This window comes from Scyliorhinus canicula, chromosome 18 (genome assembly GCF_902713615.1).
Source record: "Scyliorhinus canicula chromosome 18, sScyCan1.1, whole genome shotgun sequence".
Lineage (NCBI taxonomy): Eukaryota > Metazoa > Chordata > Chondrichthyes > Carcharhiniformes > Scyliorhinidae > Scyliorhinus > Scyliorhinus canicula.
In genome coordinates this window covers 79,946,372-79,966,006 of record NC_052163.1, presented here as the reverse complement: position 1 = coordinate 79,966,006, position 19,635 = coordinate 79,946,372, and the positions used below count along the sequence as shown (strand labels likewise).

Genomic DNA, 19,635 nt, shown 5'->3' with positions numbered 1-19,635 from the left:
ATTGGAGAATCACTCTAGACTTTCTCATGAAAAGTCCAGAGTGAAACGCCCGCGTGATAGAGACCCCCACCAGAGACACCACCTTGAGAGGGACCTCCATCAGTGATCCTCCAATTATCACAGACCCCCACCACAGAACCCAAATGAGAGAACCCCCACTAGAGACATCCCAATGAGTGGGACCCCCACCAGAGATCCTCCAATTACAAGACCCCCACCACAGACACCAAACCCCCCCATGAGAGGGATCCTACCAGGGAACCCTCAATTACAGAGACTCCCACCAGAGACCCCCCCAGTTACACAGACCCCCACCAGAGACCCCCATGAGAGAGACCCCCGCCAGAGACCCCCCAATTACATAGACCCCCACCAGGGACTCCTCCATGAGAGAGATCCTCACTGGAGAACACCCAATCCAGAGGCCAATACTAGATACCCCCAGATAAGAATGACCTTGCCTGGAAGCCCCCATAAGAGAGGCCCATGTCTCAATACCCCACAAATGAGCTAGACAGCAGTCCAGGCAAAAGCAGTGAAAAAAAATGACTGCTTTAGCACTCACCTGTGCAATACACCTGCTGGCTCAGGCAGAGGAAGCTGCACTTGTCAATGCCTGGAAAGAGAAAAGCAGTCAGATGGGTTGAAACCCCCTCATATCTTTGACCTGCAAACCTTTCCTTCATATCTCTGTGAAATTGCTTTATCAAGGTTCTGATTGACAGCTTCAACACACACCTAGCTCTCTGTATTGTTTAGTTCATCTCCCTTAACTCCTTTTTTAAAAAAAATAATTTTTATTGAAATTTTTTGGAAAATATATATCAACAAAACAATACAATAATAACGATAACAATAATAATAATAAACACCCGCCGGCACCCGTAACAGCGCATATAACAAACCCCCCACCCCCCCCAACCCCAATAAACAACAGAATAAATTAACAATGAGCAAATTAACTTAAACACTATCCCCCTAAACCCCCCCCCCCTTTCCCCCCTCCCCCCCGGGTTGCTGCTGCTGCTGACCTAGCACCTTATCGTTGAGCCAGAAAGTCGAGGAAAGGCTGCCACCTCCTAAAGAACCCTTGTATCAACCCCCTCAGGGCGAACTTGACCCTTTCCAAATTAATGAATCCCATCATGCCATTAATCCAGGTCTCCACACTCGGAGGTCTTGCATCTTTCCACTGCAGCAAGATCCTCCGCCGGGCTACTAGGGACGCAAAGGCCAAGACATCGGCCTCTTTCGCCTCCTGCACTCCCGGCTCCACCCCAACCCCAAATATCGCGAGTCCCCAACCTGGCTTGACCCTGGATCCCACCACCCTCGACACCGTCCCCGCCACCCCCTTCCAGAACTCCTCCAGTGCCGGGCATGCCCAGAACATATGGGTATGGTTCGCTGGACTCCCCAAACACCTGACGCACCTGTCTTTGCCCCCAAAAAACCTGCTCATCCTAGATCCGGACATGTGGGCCCTGTGCAGCACCTTAAACTGGATGAGACTAAGCCTCGCACATGAAGAGGAAGAGTTCACCCTCTCCAGGGCGTCCGCCCATGTCCCCTCCTCAATCTGCTCCCCCAGCTCCACCTCCCACTTAGTCTTCAGCTCCTCTACTGACGCCTCCCCCACGTCCTGCATTACCTGGTAGATGTCAGACACCTTCCCATCCCCGACCCACACCCCCGAAAGCACGCTATCCCTTACCCCTCGCAGGGGTAACAAGGGGAACCCCTCCACCTGTCGCCTAGCAAACGCCTTGACCTGAAGGTACCTGAACATATTCCCCGTGGGGAGCTCAAACTTCTCCTCTAGTTCACCAAGGCTCGTGAACCTCCCGTCGATAAATAGGTCTCCCAACTTCCTAATGCCCGCCCTGTGCCACCCCAGGAACCTGCCATCCATGTTCCCTGGGACAAAGCGGTGGTTCCCCTGCAGCAGGGCCTCCAACGAGCCCCCCGCTTCCCCCCCTGTCACCTCCACTGCCCCCAAATTTTGAGGGTAGCCGCCACCACCGGGCTCGTAGTGTACCTCGTTGATCTCCCTTCACTCCTGAGTGGCTTTTACGTACCCAGCAGTGAAACTAACTGCAAATTTTATAAACATCCAGCTAGGATTGATAGCTCCTGGACCGCATGAAAGACAGTTAAGTACTTTCTGCAGAGAAATAGTGGAAGTGAGAGCAATTAAAGCATTTAAGTAGTTAGTTTGATAACCGATTACTTGAAAATCCCTCAAGCGTGAAGGGGGATAATTTAAACAACCCAGACAGCTGGGTGTGTGTGGAAGATGCCAGTCACAGCCTAGTTAAAGTAATTTCACAGAGATATAAATAGAAGTCTTGCAGATCAAAGATGTGAGGGAGTTTAAACCCATCTGACAGGATTTCTCTTTCCAGGAATTGACTGGTGCTGATTCCTCTGCCTGAGCCAACTTTTAGGCGGTTCTAGGCAGGAGTGTTTCTTACGGGGCCCTCCCAGGTAGAAGTCTCTTATGGGGAGCTTCCAGACAGGGGTCTCTCTTATGGGATCTCGAGTGGGTGGGGGAGGCGGGGGGCAATGGGGTGGGCAAGATTTGCATTGTGGGCAGGAGGGTGGTCCTTTGATGGACATTGGGGACAATTCCCTTAAAGAGTTACCACAATGGCTCACCGCGTGGTCCACCGCATCAGGGCCACATTTGTAAATACCTGCACGAATTCTCACCCACGTGAATCCTGGCTCAGAGGACTGGAGAATCATGCAGGCTTGGAGAATATGGTGCCCTGCCCGTTAATAAGATGAAAATGTGTATAATTGACCCATTTGCATCCTCTCACTGGCAGGGTTCATAGACCTCAATGCCGCCGCCAACAGGGAACTAGAGCATTGGAACTGGATTGGCCTCCAGCACGGATCCTGTTTTTGCCTCCATACTGGATTTTCCGCTCCATTGGGAACTCCGCTACGGACAAGCGACGGAGAATCCAGGCCAGATTTTTTTTTGTGTTAGGGGATTAAGGATTATTGGTCAAAGGCAGGTAGATGAGTTGAAGCTACAGATCACACATTATTTAATTGAATAATGGAGCAGGCTTGAGGGGATGATTGATGCTAGCTTCCTATTCACCTTCAGCCTTGAAAGAAAGTGGCTAAGTAGCACTCTGAGGATCAGTCTACCTAGGAGGAGAGCAACTCCTATTAAAAGTGAAGGGAAAAACACAAACTGTGCAAATCTCAGTTTGCAGATGAAGATTTGAAGATCTTAATTGATCTTGGAAGGATAAAGTGCATTACTATGAATGGTGCAGAGCAGCAGTCCAAGAGAATTCCAACAAGCAAGGGAGGTCTTTGCATCCCCTGTGAATAGTGATTTCTTTTGATTTGATTTTATTGTCACATGTACCGAAGTACAGTGAAAAGTATTTTTCTGCGCCCAAGGGAATGTACACAGTACGTCCATAGTAGACAAAAATGAATAATCGACAGAGTATATTGACAAATAGTTCATCAACAAAAAGTGATTGGTTACAGTGAGGAACAAGGGTGAAACAAAGCAAATACATGAGCAAGAGCAGCATAGGACGTCCTGAATAATGTTCTTACAGGGAACAGATCAATCCGAGGGGGAGTCGTTAAGGAGTCTTGTAGTTGGGGAAGAAGCTGTTCCTATGTCTGGATGTGCGGACTTCTGTATCTTCTGCCTGATGGAAGGGTCTAGAAGAGGGAAAAGCCTGGATGGTAGGGGGCTCTGATAATGCTGTCTGCTTTCCTGAGGCAGCGGGAAGTGTAGACAGAATCAATGGGAGGATGGCAAGCTTGTGTGATGCTTTGGGCTGAGTTCACCACACTCTGCAGTTTCTTGAGATCTTGGGCTGAGCAGTTGCCATACCAGGCTGTGAAGTAGCCGGATAAGATTCCCTCTATGGCACCTCTGTAGAGGTTTGTCAATGCCGACATGTCGAATTTCTTTAGCTTCTTTAGGAAGTAGAGACATTGTTGGGCTTTCCTGACTATTTCATCAATGTCAGTGGACCAGGCAGACTGTTGGTGATGATGACTCCCAGGAACTTAAAGTTATCGTCTATCTCCACTTCGGAACCATTGATGCAGACGTGGGTGTATGTCGTGCTACGCTTCCTGAAGTCGATGATCAGTTCCTTGGTCTTTCAGACATTGAGAGAGAGGTTGTTTTCGGTACACCATGCAACCAAGTGATTTATTAATGAATCAGATGAGATTTCAATGATAATTTCCACGGTCACTTTGCATCGCTGAGGCTAGTTTTCCATTCCCTCACTGGATTTGAACCCATGTCCTCAGAACATTCTCCTGGACCTCTGGGTTACTAGTTCACTATGCCACCAATTCCCCAGAATTATCATGATGTCCTTGCTTTTGTATTCTCTACGTCTATTAAAAAAATCAATGAGCCCACGATTTTAATATAACCTTATCAACTTGTCCTCTCACTCAATTATTTTGTGCTGAAACCCCCCGTTCTCTCTGTTATTTAAAAATTTTTTCCATTTAAATGGATCAGTTGATACCAATAGATTAGTAAATTCCAGCCTTCAGGTGAACTTGCCTGAGTACCTGTATTTTAGCTGAAGCAATTGCATAATCAATTCTCATTGTAATGATAGTGAAAGTTGCCATAGTCACCAAAGACCCATAGGTTTCTTTCCCCTTTGAGAAAGAGTGCTGACTGGTAGTGATGTAACCTGATGGTCACCACACCTCAGGCAAGGGGCAAGGTTGAGAAGGCGGGACTGGTTTAGCACAGTGGGCTAAACAGCTGGCTTGTAATGCAGAACAAGGCCAGCAGCATGGGTTCAATTCCCGTACTGGCCTCCCCAAACAGGCGCCGGAATGTGGCGCCTAGGGGCTTTTCACAGTAACTTCATTGGAGCCTTCTTGTGACAATAAGTGATTATTCATGGTAACTGCAGCTAGTACAGGAATTGAAACCACACTTGTGGTGTCACTCCGCATCACAAAATAGCCGTCTAGCCAATTGAGCTAATCATAGTACATGCGATTGGAATCAACCAGACTTCATGGTGTTTTGGCCTTGACGTAATGTGGTCCTCATGTGATATTTATCCGGTTGACAGATACTTGATATCTGTGTGTCATTGAGCATTGAACATGACCATGTTTGCTGGTTAAAAGCTCATCTCAAGGTGAAAAGACTTCTTTAAGATGCATATACCAAAATGGGCTTGTTGTTGACTATATTTCCTCAGTATACAAAACACAAGAGGGCTTAACTTCACAAGGAAGTGATCTGTTTATATAAAACTAGAGATTAATCTCATGAGAGTCACCAGTAACTTCCACGCAGAGAGCAATCACGTGTGCATGATGAGGTGCAACTTAAATAAGGAGCATAAATCTGTTGTCCATTTTGTAGCAATTTGAGCTTATTTGCTGAGGACAATAGGAATCACTGAACATACTCTACAGTTAGTAGTGGGATTTCTAGGGCAAACGTTTCATATCCCAGTATCCTTTTCCGAAAAGGTAAGTATTTTAACTATGACAATTATTTCTATTGCGATAGATTTATTAGACAGATTTAAAGAGTGATAAAGAATGTTGAACTTGACTAAGAGTTGAAGAGATTCCATGTATGCTATGGTGTGAATAAAACCATGTACCCACATCCGGTAGTCTTCAACAGCAGCTAGTTACAATTCTGTTTTGTCGGCAATGTACACACTTGAAGGATTTATTTCACTTTCGTGATAATGTGAAAGATATACTCATTTTAGAATGTATAGGTCGGTTGGGAAAAAAATTGGAATTGTAATGAAATCTCTGAGTGTAATGCCATGATTCGAATATGTAACAGAATCTCTGGAGTTATCCAGACTCTTGTGGAGGGTAAACAGAAGCACAGAATAGTTAGGATTAATGGTCTGTTTGTGTGCTGTAATACAGCACAATTCTATTGAATAGTTACAGTACGGTTTGGATGAGGATTGGATTCTGCATTTGTTGCAATGATTTAGATGTGTAGTAGAGCTTGACGGAAAACTAATTTTCTATAGGATCCTTACAACCGGTCCATCCACACCAGTGCACTGACATACTGTGCCATTCAGTCCTTCTGCACTAATGAACTGACACAATGCTACCCAATCCATCTGCACTAATGCACTGACACAGTGCCACAGTCAACCTGAACTAGTGCACTCACACTGTGCCACCCAGTCCACTGCACTACTGTGCTGACACACTGTGCAATCCACTCCCTTTGCACTATTGTACTGACACACTGTAACACCCAGTCCCTCTGCACTAGTGCGCTGTCACACTGTGCCACCCACTCCATTCGTATGTGTACACTGAAACACTGTGCCATCCAGTCCCTCTGTACTAGTGCACTGATACGCTTTGCCAACCAGTTCACCTGCGCTTGTGCACTGAAACACTGCACCACCCTGTCCATATGCACCAGCAGACTGGCACAGAGTGCCCACCAATCTGTCCACACCAGTGCACTGACATTGTGCCACCCAATCCTTCTGTACTAGTGCGCTGACACAATGTGCGACCCACTCCCTTTTCACTAGAGCACTGACACAATGTGCCACCCAGTCCCCCCATATTCAAGCACTGACACAATGTGCCACATAGTGCATCTGCGTTTGTGCACTGACAGATTATGTCACCGAGTCCCTCCGTACTAGTGCACCAGCACACTGTGCCGCGCAATTCCTCTGCACGAGTGCGCTGATATGCTTTGCACCCAGTCCACTGCACTAGTGTGCATATACACTGTGCCAAACACTCACTTTGCATTATTGTATTGACACACTGTGCCAACCAACCCTCGACATTGTGCCACCCAGTTCACTCACGTACTGTCAACGTGCAACCCACTCCCTTCACATGTGTGCACTGACACACTGTGCATTCCAGTCCCCCTGTACTAGTGCACTGATAGACTGTGCCAAAAAGTCCCTCCACACTTGTATATTGACACAGTGTGCCACTTAGTCCAACTGCATGAGTGCACAGACACACAGTGCCACACACTCCATCTGCATTAGTGCACTGACACATAGTGTCACCCACACCATCTGCACTAGTGCACTGACACACAGTGCCACACACTCCATCTGTACTAGTGCACTGACACACAGTGTCACCACTCCATCTGCATTAGTGCACTGGCACACAGTGCCACCAACCCCATCTACACTAGTGCACTGACACACAGTGTCACCAACACCATCTGCATTAGTGCACTGACGCACAGTGTCACCAACTCTATCTGCACGAGTACACTGACACACAGTGCCATCCACTCCATCTGTATTAGTGCACTGACACACAGTGCCACCCACTCCATCTGCACTAGTGCACTGATACACAGTGACACCCACTCCATCTGCACTAGTGCACTGACACAGAGTGCCATCCACTCCACCTGCATTAGTGCACTGACACAGAGTGCCATCCACTCCACCTGCATTAGTGCACTGACACACAGTGCCACCCACTCCATCAGCACTAGTCCATTGACACACAGTGCCAACCACTCCATCAGCACTAGTGCACTAACACACAGTGACACCCACTCCATCTGCACTAGTGCACTGACACACAGTGTCACCCACTCCATCTGCACTAGTGCACTAACGCGCAGTGACACCCACTCCATCTGCAATAGTGCACTGCCACACAGTGCCACACACTCCATCTGCAGTAGCGCACTAACACACAGTGTCACCCACTCCATGTGCATTAGTGCACTGACACACAGTGCCACCCACTCCATCTACACTAGTGCACTGACACACAATGTCACGCACTCCATCTGCATTATTGCACTGACACACAGTGCCACACACTCCACCTGCACTATGGCACTGACACACAGTGTCACCCACTCCACCTACCTAGTGCACTGAGACACAGTGTCACCCAATCCATCTGCACTAATGCACTGACGCATAGTGCCACCCACTCCACCTGCACTAGTGCACTGACATACAGTGCGACCAACCCCATCTGCACTAGTGCACTGACACACAGTGCCATCCACTCCATCAGCATTAGTGCACTGACACACAGTGCCACCCATTCCCTCTGCATTAGTGCACTGACGCACAGTGTCACCAACTCTATCTGCACTAGTGCACTGACGCACAGTGCCACCCACTCCATCTGCATTAGTGCACTGACGCACAGTGTCACCAACTCTATCTGCACTAGTGCACTGACCACAGTGCCACCCACTCCATCTGCATTAGTGCACTGATACACAGTGTCACCCACTCCATCTGCACTAGTGCACTGACACACAGTGCCACCCATTCCACCTGCACTAGTCCACTGACACACAGTGTCACCCACTCCATCTGCATGAGTGCACTGAGACATATTGTCACCCACTCCATCTGCACTAGTGCACTGACACAGTGTCACCCACTCCACCTGCCTAGTGCACTGAGACACAGTGTCACCCACTCCATCTGCCCTAATGCACTGACGCATAGTGCCACCCACTCCACCTGCACTAGTGCACTGACATACAGTGCGACCAACCCCATCTGCACTAGTGCACTGACACACAGTGCCATCCACTCCATCAGCATTAGTGCACTGACACACAGTGTCACCAACTCTATCTGCACTAGTGCACAGACGCACAGTGCCACCCACTCCATCTGCATTAGTGCACTGACGCACAGTGTCACCAACTCTATCTGCACTAGTGCACAGACGCACAGTGCCACCCACTCCATCTGCATTAGTGCACTGATACACAGTGTCACCCACTCCATCTGCACTAGTGCACTAACACACAGTGTCACCCACTCCATCTGCATTAGTGCACTGACACACAGTGCCACCCATTCCACCTGCACTAGTGCACTAACACACAGTGTCACCCACTCCATCTGCATTAGTGCACTGACACACAGTGTCACCCACTCCATCTGCACTAGTGCACTGACACACAGTGTCACCCACTCCACCTGCATTAGTGCACTGACACACAGTGCCACCCATTGCATGTGCACTAGTGCACTGACACAGAGTGTCACCAACTCCATCTGCATTATTGCACTGAAACACAGTGTCACCAACTCCATCTGTATTAGTGCACTGAAACACAGTGTCACCCACTCCACCTGCACTAGTGCACTGACACACTGTACCACCCACTCCATCTGTATTAGTGCACTGACACACAGTGTCACCCACTCCGTCTGCAATAGTGTACTGACACACAGTGCCACGCACTCCATCTGTATTAGTGCACTGACACACAGTGCCATGCACTCCACCTGCACTATGGCACTGACACACAGTGCCACCCACTCCACCTGCATTAGTGCACTGACACAGGGTGCCACCCACTCCATCTGCATTAGTGCACTGAGACACAGTGCCACCCACTCCATCTGCATTAGTGCACTGAGACACAGTGCCACCCACTCCATCTGCATTAGTGCACTGACACACAGTGCCACCCACTCCATCTGTATTAGTGCACTGACACACAGTGCCACCCACTCCATCTGCATTAGTGCACTGACACACAGTGCCACCCACTCCATCTGTATTAGTGCACTGACACACAGTGCCACCCACTCCATCTGTATTAGTGCACTGAGACACAGTGTCACCCACTCCATCTGCTCTAATGCACTGACGCGCAGTGTCACCCACTCCATCTGCACTAGTGCACGGACGCACAGTGCCACCCACTCCACCTTCACTAGTGCACTGATGCACAGTGTCACCAACTCTATCTGCACTAGTGCACTGACACACAGTGCCACCCACTCCATCTGCATTAGTGCACTGACACACAATGTCACCCACTCCATTTGCACTACTGCACTAACACACAGTGCCACCCACTCCATCTGCATTAGTGCACTGACACACAGTGTCACCCACTCCACCTGCCTAGTGCACTGACACACCGTGTCACTCACTCCATCTGCACTAGTGCACTGACACACAGCGCCACCCACTCCATCTGCACTAGTGCACTGACATACAGTGCCACCGCACTCCATCTGCACTAGTGCACTGACACACAGTGTCACCCACTCCAGCTGCACTATGGCACTGACACACAGTGTCACCCACTCGACCTGCCTAGTGCACTGACACACCGTGTCACCCACTCGACCTGCCTAGTGCACTGATATACAGTGCCACCCATTCCATCTGCACTATGGCACTGACACACAGTGTCACACACTCCATCTGCACTAGTGCACTGACACACAGTGTCACCCACTCCATCTGCATTAGTGCACTGACACACACTGCCATATATTTCATCTGTCCTAGAGTGATGTCACACTGTGCCATCTAATCCATCTGCATGTGTGCATGGACACACTGTGCCAGCCAGTCCCCCGGTACTGACATACAGCGCCACCCACTCCATCTGCACTAGTGCACTGACATACAGTGCCACCGCACTCCATCTGCACTAGTGCACTGACAAACCGTGTCACTTACTCCATCTGCACTAGTGCATTGATATACAGTGCAACCCACTCCATCTGCACTAGTGCACTGACACACAGTGTCACCCACTCCACCTGCATTAGTGCACTGACACACAGTGTCACCTACTCCACCTGCATTAGTGCACTGACACACAGTGCCACCCACTCCATCTGTATTAATGCACTGACGCACAGTGTCACCCACTCCATCTGCACTAGTGCACTAACACACAGTGCCACCCACTCCATCTGCACTAGTGCACTGACACACAATGTCACGCACTCCATCTGCATTATTGCACTGACACAGTGTCACCCACTCCAACTATATTAGTGCACTGACACACCGTGCCACCCACTCCACCTGCACTAGTGCACTGACACACAATGCCACCCAATCCATCTGCATTCGTGCACTGACACACAGTGTCACCCACTCCATCTGCACTAGTGCACTGACACACAGTGCCACCCACTCCATCTGCACTAGTGCACTGACGCACAGTGCCACCCACTCCATCTGCACTAGTGCACTGCCACACAGTGTCACCCACTCCATCTGCACTAGTGCACTGACACACAGTGTCACCCACTCCATCTGCACTAGTGCACTGACACAGAGTGTCACCCACGCCATCTGCACTAGTGCACTGACACAAAGTGTCACCCACTCCATCTGCAATCATGCACTGACACACAGTGCCACACACTCCACCTGCACTATGGCACTGACACACAGTGTCACCCACTCCACCTGCCTAGTGCACTGAGACACAGTGTCACCCACTCCATCTGCACTAATGCACTGACGCATAGTGCCACCCACTCCACCTGCACTAGTGCACTGACATACAGTGCGACCAACCCCATCTGCACTAGTGCACTGACACACAGTGCCATCCACTCCATCAGCATTAGTGCACTGACACACAGTGCCACCCATTCCCTCTGCATTAGTGCACTGACGCACAGTGTCACCAACTCTATCTGCACTAGTGCACTGACGCACAGTGCCATCCACTCCATCTGCATTAGTGCACTGACGCACAGTGTCACCAACTCTATCTGCACTAGTGCACTGACACACAGTGCCACCCACTCCATCTGCATTAGTGCACTGATACACAGTGTCACCCACTCCATCTGCACTAGTGCACTAACACACAGTGTCACCCACTCCATCTGCATTAGTGCACTGACACACAGTGCCACCCATTCCACCTGCACTAGTCCATTGACACACAGTGTCACCCACTCCATCTGCATTAGTGCACTGACACACAGTGTCACCCACTCCATCTGCACTAGTGCACTGACACACAGTGTCACACACTCCACCTGCATTAGTGCACTGACACACAGTGCCACCCATTGCATCTGCACTAGTGCACTGACACACTGTGCCACCCACTCCATCTGTATTAGTGCACTGAGACACAGTGTCACCCACTCCATCTGCACTAGTGCACTGAGACATAGTGTCACCCACTCCATCTGCACTAGTGCACTGACACACAGTGTCACCCACTCCACCTGCATTAGTGCACTGACACACAGTGCCACCCATTGCATGTGCACTAGTGCACTGACACAGAGTGTCACCAACTCCATCTGCATTATTGCACTGAAACACAGTGTCACCCACTCCACCTGCACTAGTGCACTGACACACTGTGCCACCCACTCCATCTGTATTAGTGCACGGACACACAGTGTCACCCACTCTGTCTGCAATAGTGTACTGACACACAGTGCCACGCACTCCATCTGTATTAGTGCACTGACACACAGTGCCACGCACTCCACCTGCACTATGGCACTGACACACAGTGCCACCCATTCCACCTGCACTAGTGCACTGACACAGGGTGCCACCCACTCCATCTGCATTAGTGCACTGAGACACAGTGTCACCCACTCCATCTGCATTAGTGCACTGACACACAGTGCCACCCACTCTATCTGTATTAGTGCACTGACACACAGTGTCACCCACTCCACCTGCGCTAGTGCACTGAGACACAGTGTCACCCACTCCATCTGCTCTAATGCACTGACGCACAGTGCCACCCACTCCATCTGAACTAGTGCACTGATGCACAGTGTCACCAACTCTATCTGCATTAGTGCACTGACACACAATGTCACCCACTCCATTTGCACTACTGCACTAACGCACAGTGCCACCCACTCCATCTGCATTAGTGCACTGACGCACAGTGTCACCAACTCTATCTGCACTAGTGCACTGACACACCGTGTCACTCACTCCATCTGCACTAGTGCACTGACACACAGCGCCACCCACTCCATCTGCACTAGTGCACTGACACACCGTGTCACTCACTCCATCTGCACTAGTGCACTGACACACAGCGCCACCCACTCCATCTGCACTAGTGCACTGACACACAGCGCCACCCACTCCATCTGCACTAGTGCACTGACACACAATGTCACCCACTCCAGCTGCACTATGGCACTGACACACAGTGTCACCCACTCCAGCTGCACTATGGCACTGACACACAGTGTCACCCACTCCAGCTGCACTATGGCACTGACACACAGTGTCACCCACTCCACCTGCCTAGTGCACTGACACACCGTGTCACCCACTCGACCTGCCTAGTGCACTGACACACAGTGTCACCCACTCCATCTGCATTAGTGCACTGACACACACTGCCATATATTTCATCTGCCCTAGAGTGATGTCACACTGTGCCATCTAATCCATCTGCATGTGTGCATGGACACACTGTGCCAGCCAGTCCCCCGGTACTGACATACAGCGCCACCCACTCCATCTGCACTAGTGCACTGACATACAGTGCCACCGCACTCCATCTGCACTAGTGCACTGACAAACCGTGTCACTCACTCCATCTGCACTAGTGCATTGATATACAGTGCAACCCACTCCATCTGCACTAGTGCACTGACACACAGTGTCACCCACTCCACCTGCATTAGTGCACTGACACACAGTGTCACCTACTCCACCTGCATTAGTGCACTGACACACAGTGTCACCCACTCCATCTGCACTAGTGCACTAACACACAGTGTCACCCACTTCACCTGCATTAGTGCACTGACACACAGTGTCACCCACTCCATCTGTATTAGTGCACTGACGCACAGTGTCACCCACTCCATCTGTATTAGTGCACTGACGCACAGTGTCACCCACTCCATCTGCACTAGTGCACTAACACACAGTGTCACCCACTTCACCTGCATTAGTGCACTGACACACAGTGTCACCCACTCCACCTGCATTAGTGCACTGACACACAGTGTCACCTACTCCACCTGCATTAGTGCACTGACACACAGTGTCACCCACTCCATCTGCAATAGTGCACTGACACACAGTGCCACGCACTCCACTTGCACTATGGCACTGACACACAGTGTCACCCACTCCACCTGCACTAGTGCACTGAGACACAGTGTCACCCACTCCATCTGAACTAGTGCACGGACGCACAGTGCCACCCACTCCATCTGAACTAGTGCACGGACGCACAGTGCCACCCACTCCACCTTCACTAATGCACTGACGCGCAGTGTCACCCACTCCATCTGAACTAGTGCACGGACGCACAGTGCCACCCACTCCACCTTCACTAGTGCACTGACGCACAGTGTCACCAACTCCATCTGCACTAGTGCACTGACACACAGTGCCACGTACTCCACTTGGACTATGGCACTGTCACACAGTGTCACCCACTCCATCTGCACTAGTGCACTGACACACAGTGCCACGTACTCCACTTGGACTATGGCACTGTCACACAGTGTCACCCACTCCATCTGCACTAGTGCACTGATATACAGTGCAACCCACTCCATCTGCACTAATGCACTGAGACACAGTGTCACCCACTCCACCTGCATTAGTGCACTGACACACAGTGTCACCCACTCCACCTGCACTAGTGCACTAACACACAGTGCCACCCACTTCACCTGCACTAGTGCACTGACACACAGTGCCACCCACTCCATCTGCACTAGTGCATTAACACACGGTACCACCCACTCCATCTGCATTAGTGCACTGACACACGATACCACCCACTCCACCTGCATTAGTGCACTGACCCATGGTACCACCCACTCCATTTGCACCAGTGCACTGACACACAGTGCCACCCACTCCACCTGCACTAGTGCACGGACACACGGTGCCACCCACTCCATCTGCACTAGAACATAGAACATAGAACATAGAACAGTACAGCACAGAACAGGCCCTTCGGCCCTCGATGTTGTGCCGAGCAATGATCACCCTAATTAAACCCACGTAACCCGTACACCAGTAACCCAACAATCCCCCCATTAACCTTACACTACGGGCAATTTAGCATGGCCAATCCACCTAACCCGCACATCTTTGGACTGTGGGAGGAAACCGGAGCACCCGGAGGAAACCCACGCACACACGGGGAGGACGTGCAGACTCCGCACAGACAGTGACCCAGCCGGGAACCGAACCTGGGACCCTGGAGCTGTGAAGCATTTATGCTGACCACCATGCTACCGTGTTGCCGTCATGTTCTCTTGTGAGAAAGCAGTTTTCATTTGGTACCTTTTCATTTAGAACTCTGTTGTTTCAGAACACATTTGGAATGTTAAATGAGGGATAGATCTGTCTCTGTTCTGGCTCAATGCTCTGAAGCCACCAGATTTCTTGAGAAGTGAAAGGAGGGAAAAGTTACTCCAAATAGTGATTGATCAGAAACTGCGAGGATAGAAGGTATGTCAGGATTTCAGCTGCAACATGTTGATTAGTTCATTATGGGTGGAGTTCTTTTAGTCTGTGCATTCTCACGGAGGTTGCGACATTCCAGTATTCACTGTTTTTTTTGTTAGAACCTGTTTACATTGCAATCACATGCCCACGTGAAGGGTCTGCAAACCAAAGATGGCGCATTCTCTTTGAAATCTATGTTGTGTCGTCCAACACCATGTATGTAGGGTGGATATTGAGCCCGGTTTAGCCATCAGCAAGAACAGCAACGTGGGTGTAAAACCATAGAATCCCTACAGTGCAGAAGGAGGCCATTCAGCCCATTGAATCTGCACCGACTATTCAAACACTCTACCTAGGTCCACTCACCCGCCCACCCCGCACTATCCCCGTAACCTAACCTGCATATCTCTGGACACTACGGGATAACTTATCATGGCCAATCTACCTAACCCCCACAACTGTGATCTGAAACCGGAGCACCAGGAGGAAACCCACGCAGACATGGGGAGAACGTGCAAACTCCACACAGTTACCAAAGGCAGGAATCGGGGTCCCTAGTATTGTGAGGCAGCAGTGCTAACCACTGTGCCCAGGAGTCAGGAAACACGAGGGTGGCACGGTGGCACAGTGGTTAGCACTGCTGCCTCACGCGCTGAGGACCCAGGTTCGATCCCGGCCCCAGGTCACTGCCTGTGTGGAGTTTGTACATTCTCCCTGTGTCTGCGTAGGTCTCACCCCCACAACCCAAAGATGTTGAAATCTATGTTGTGTCGTCCAACACCATGTATGTAGGGTGGATATTGAGCCCGGTTTAGCCATCAGCAAGTACAGCAACGTGGGTGTAAAACCATAGAATCCCTACAGTGCAGAAGGAGGCCATTCAGCCCATTGAATCTGCACCGACTATTCAAACACTCTACCTAGGTCCACTCACCCGCCCACCCCGCACTATCCCCGTAACCTAACCTGCATATCTCTGGACACTACGGGCAGCAGGGTAGCATGGTGGTTAGCATAAATGCTTCACAGCTCCAGGGTCCCAGGTTCGATTCCCGGCTGGGTCACTGTCTGTGTGGAGTCTGCACGTCCTCCCCCTGTGTGCGTGGGTTTCCTCCGGGTGCTCCGGTTTCCTCCCACAGTCCAAAGATGTGCGGGTTAGGTGGATTGGCCATGCTAAATTGCCCGTAGTGTCCTAATAAAAGTAAGGTTAAGGGGGGGGGTTGTTGGGTTACGGGTATAGGGTGGATACGTGGGTTTGAGTAGGGTGATCATGGCTCGGCACAACATTGAGGGCCGAAGGGTTCTGTGCTGTACTGTTCTATGTTCTATGTGCAGGCTAGGTGGATTGGTCACGCTAAATTGCCGCTTAATTGGAAAAAAAATTAAAAAGGAAACACGATTCCCACCTGCACTAGTGCACTGACACACGGTACCACCCACTCCATCTGCATTAGTGCACTGACCCACGGTACCACCCACTCCACCTGCACTAGTGCACGGACACACAGTGTCACCTACTCCACCTGCATTAGTGCACTGACACACAGTGCCACCCACTCCATCTGCACTAGTGCGCTAACACACGGTACCACCCACTACATCTGCATGAGTGCACTGACACACGATACCACCCACTCCACCTGCATTAGTGCACTAACCCACGGTACCACCCACTCCATTTGCACTAGTGCACTGATACACAGTGCCACCCACTCCATCTTCACTAGTGGACTAACACACAGTGCCACCCACTCCACCTGCACTAGTGCACGGACACACGGTGCCACCCACTCCATCTGCACTAGTGCACTGACACACAGTGCCACCCACTCCATCTGCATTAGTGCACTGACACACACTGCCATAAAGTTCATTTGCACTAGAGTGATGTCACACTGTGCCATCCAATCCATCTGCATGTGTGCACGGACACACTCTCCCAATCACTCCATCTGCATTAGTGCACTGACACACACTGCCATAAAGTTCATCTGCACTAGAGTGATGTCACACTGTGCCATCTAATCCCTCTCCACTAGTGCACTAACACCTGTGCCATCTAATCCTTCTGCACTAGTGCTCTGACACAATGTGCTATCCTGTCCATCTGCAATTGTGTGCAGACACATTGTGCTACATACTACCTCTGCGCTAGTGCACTGACACACTGTGCTACCCAGTTCCTCTGCACTAGTGCACTAACACACATGTGCTATCTAATCCCTCTGCACGAATGCACTAACACACTGTGCCATCTAATCCCTCTGCACTAATGCACTAACACACTGTGCCATCTAATCCCTCTGCACTAGTGCACTGACACACTGTGCTACCCAGTTCCTCTGCACTATTGCACTGACACACTGTGCCATCGAATCAATCTGCACTTGTGCACTGACACACTGCCATCCAGTCCCTCTGCACTGACACACAGTGTCACCCACTCCACCTGCACTAGTGCACTGACACACAGTGTCACCTACTCCACCTGCATTAGTGCACTGACACACAGTGTCACCCACTCCACCTGCACTAGTGCACTGACACACGGTACCACCCACTCCATCTGCATTAGTGCACTGACCCACGGTACCACCCACTCCACCTGCACTAGTGCACGGACACACAGTGTCACCTACTCCACCTGCATTAGTGCACTGACACACAGTGCCACCCACTCCATCTGCACTAGTGCGCTAACACACGGTACCACCCACTACATCTGCATGAGTGCACTGACACACGATACCACCCACTCCACCTGCATTAGTGCACTAACCCACGGTACCACCCACTCCATTTGCACTAGTGCACTGACACACAGTGCCACCCACTCCATCTTCACTAGTGGACTAACACACAGTGCCACCCACTCCACCTGCACTAGTGCACGGACACACGGTGCCACCCACTCCATCTGCACTAGTGCACTGACACACAGTGCCACCCACTCCATCTGCATTAGTGCACTGACACACACTGCCATAAAGTTCATTTGCACTAGAGTGATGTCACACTGTGCCATCCAATCCATCTGCATGTGTGCACGGACACACTCTCCCAATCACTCCATCTGCATTAGTGCACTGACACACACTGCCATAAAGTTCATCTGCACTAGAGTGATGTCACACTGTGCCATCTAATCCCTCTCCACTAGTGCACTAACATCTGTGCCATCTAATCCTTCTGCACTAGTGCTCTGACACAATGTGCTATCCTGTCCATCTGCAATTGTGTGCAGACACATTGTGCTACATACTACCTCTGCGCTAGTGCACTGACACACTGTGCTACCCAGTTCCTCTGCACTAGTGCACTAACACACTGTGCCATCTAATCCTTCTGCACTAGTGCTCTGACACAATATGCTACCCAGTTCCTCTGCACTAGTGCACTAACACACTGTGCCATCTAATCCCTCTGCTCTAGTGCACTAACACCTGTGCCATCTAATCCTTCTGCACTAGCGCACTGACACAATATGCTACCCAGTTCCTCTGCACTAGTGCACTAACACACTGTGCCATCTAATCCCTCTGCACTAGTGCACTAACACCTGTGCCATCTAATCCTTCTGAACTAGTGCACTGACACACTGTGTTCCACCCAGTTCCTCTGCATGAGTTCACTAACACGCTGTGCCATCTAATCCCCCTGCACTAGTGCCCTGACACAATGTGCCACCCAGTCCATCTGCAATTGTGTGCAGACACATTGTGCTACCCACTACCTCTACGATAGTGCACTGACACACTGTACTACCCAGTTCCTCTGCACTAGTGCACTAACACACATGTGCTATCTAATCCCTCTGCACGAATGTACTAACACACTGTGCCATCTAATCCCTCTGCACTAATGCACTAACACACTGTGCCATCTAATCCCTCTGCACTAGTGCGCTGACACACTGGCCATCGAATCAATCTGCACTTGTGCACTGACACACTGCCATCCAGTCCCTCAGCACTGACACACTGTGCTACCCAGTTCCTCTGCGCGAGTGCACTGAAACTGTTCCATGCACATGTTCCACATTATGTGAGTTTTGCTGTTCAAATGACTATCATTGTGCTTTGTTTCTAATATCACCTCAACATGTGAATTAAATGTGTTCCTTGCTATGTGTTCCCAGCCAACCTTATTTCTTCATTTGTGTCCGACTCCCTTAAGTCTGATTTTTAGATATCCAAGATGTACCTGAAGCTGACCATAATCCTTCGTACTATGATGCTGCTGCTAAATATCCTAGTCACAACAGAAGGGCAAACTGTTGTGGATGGTAAGTTGTTCCTTCCTTGATCCCTGCTGAAACGCTCTAATCAAATTTAGGGGTTGTGGGTGAGGAAAACTGCTAAATACTTTATACTATTACCACTCTTGCTG

The 19,635-nt window shown here is 50.3% G+C and overlaps 1 protein-coding gene across 1 annotated transcript in view; it reads left to right on the top strand.

The window, feature by feature from the left end:
• The first annotated feature begins 5,419 nt into the window (after window positions 1–5,419).
• Window positions 5,420–19,635, top strand: part of LOC119953737 (interleukin-27 subunit beta-like) — a 47,716-nt gene continuing 33,500 nt past the window's right edge. Inside the window, exons 1-2 of the mRNA XM_038778302.1 lie at window positions 5,420–5,509; window positions 19,422–19,531. Of these exons, the coding sequence (XP_038634230.1) occupies window positions 19,444–19,531 (88 nt within the window). The 5' untranslated portion in view covers window positions 5,420–5,509; window positions 19,422–19,443. The remainder of the gene's footprint in view (window positions 5,510–19,421; window positions 19,532–19,635) is intronic.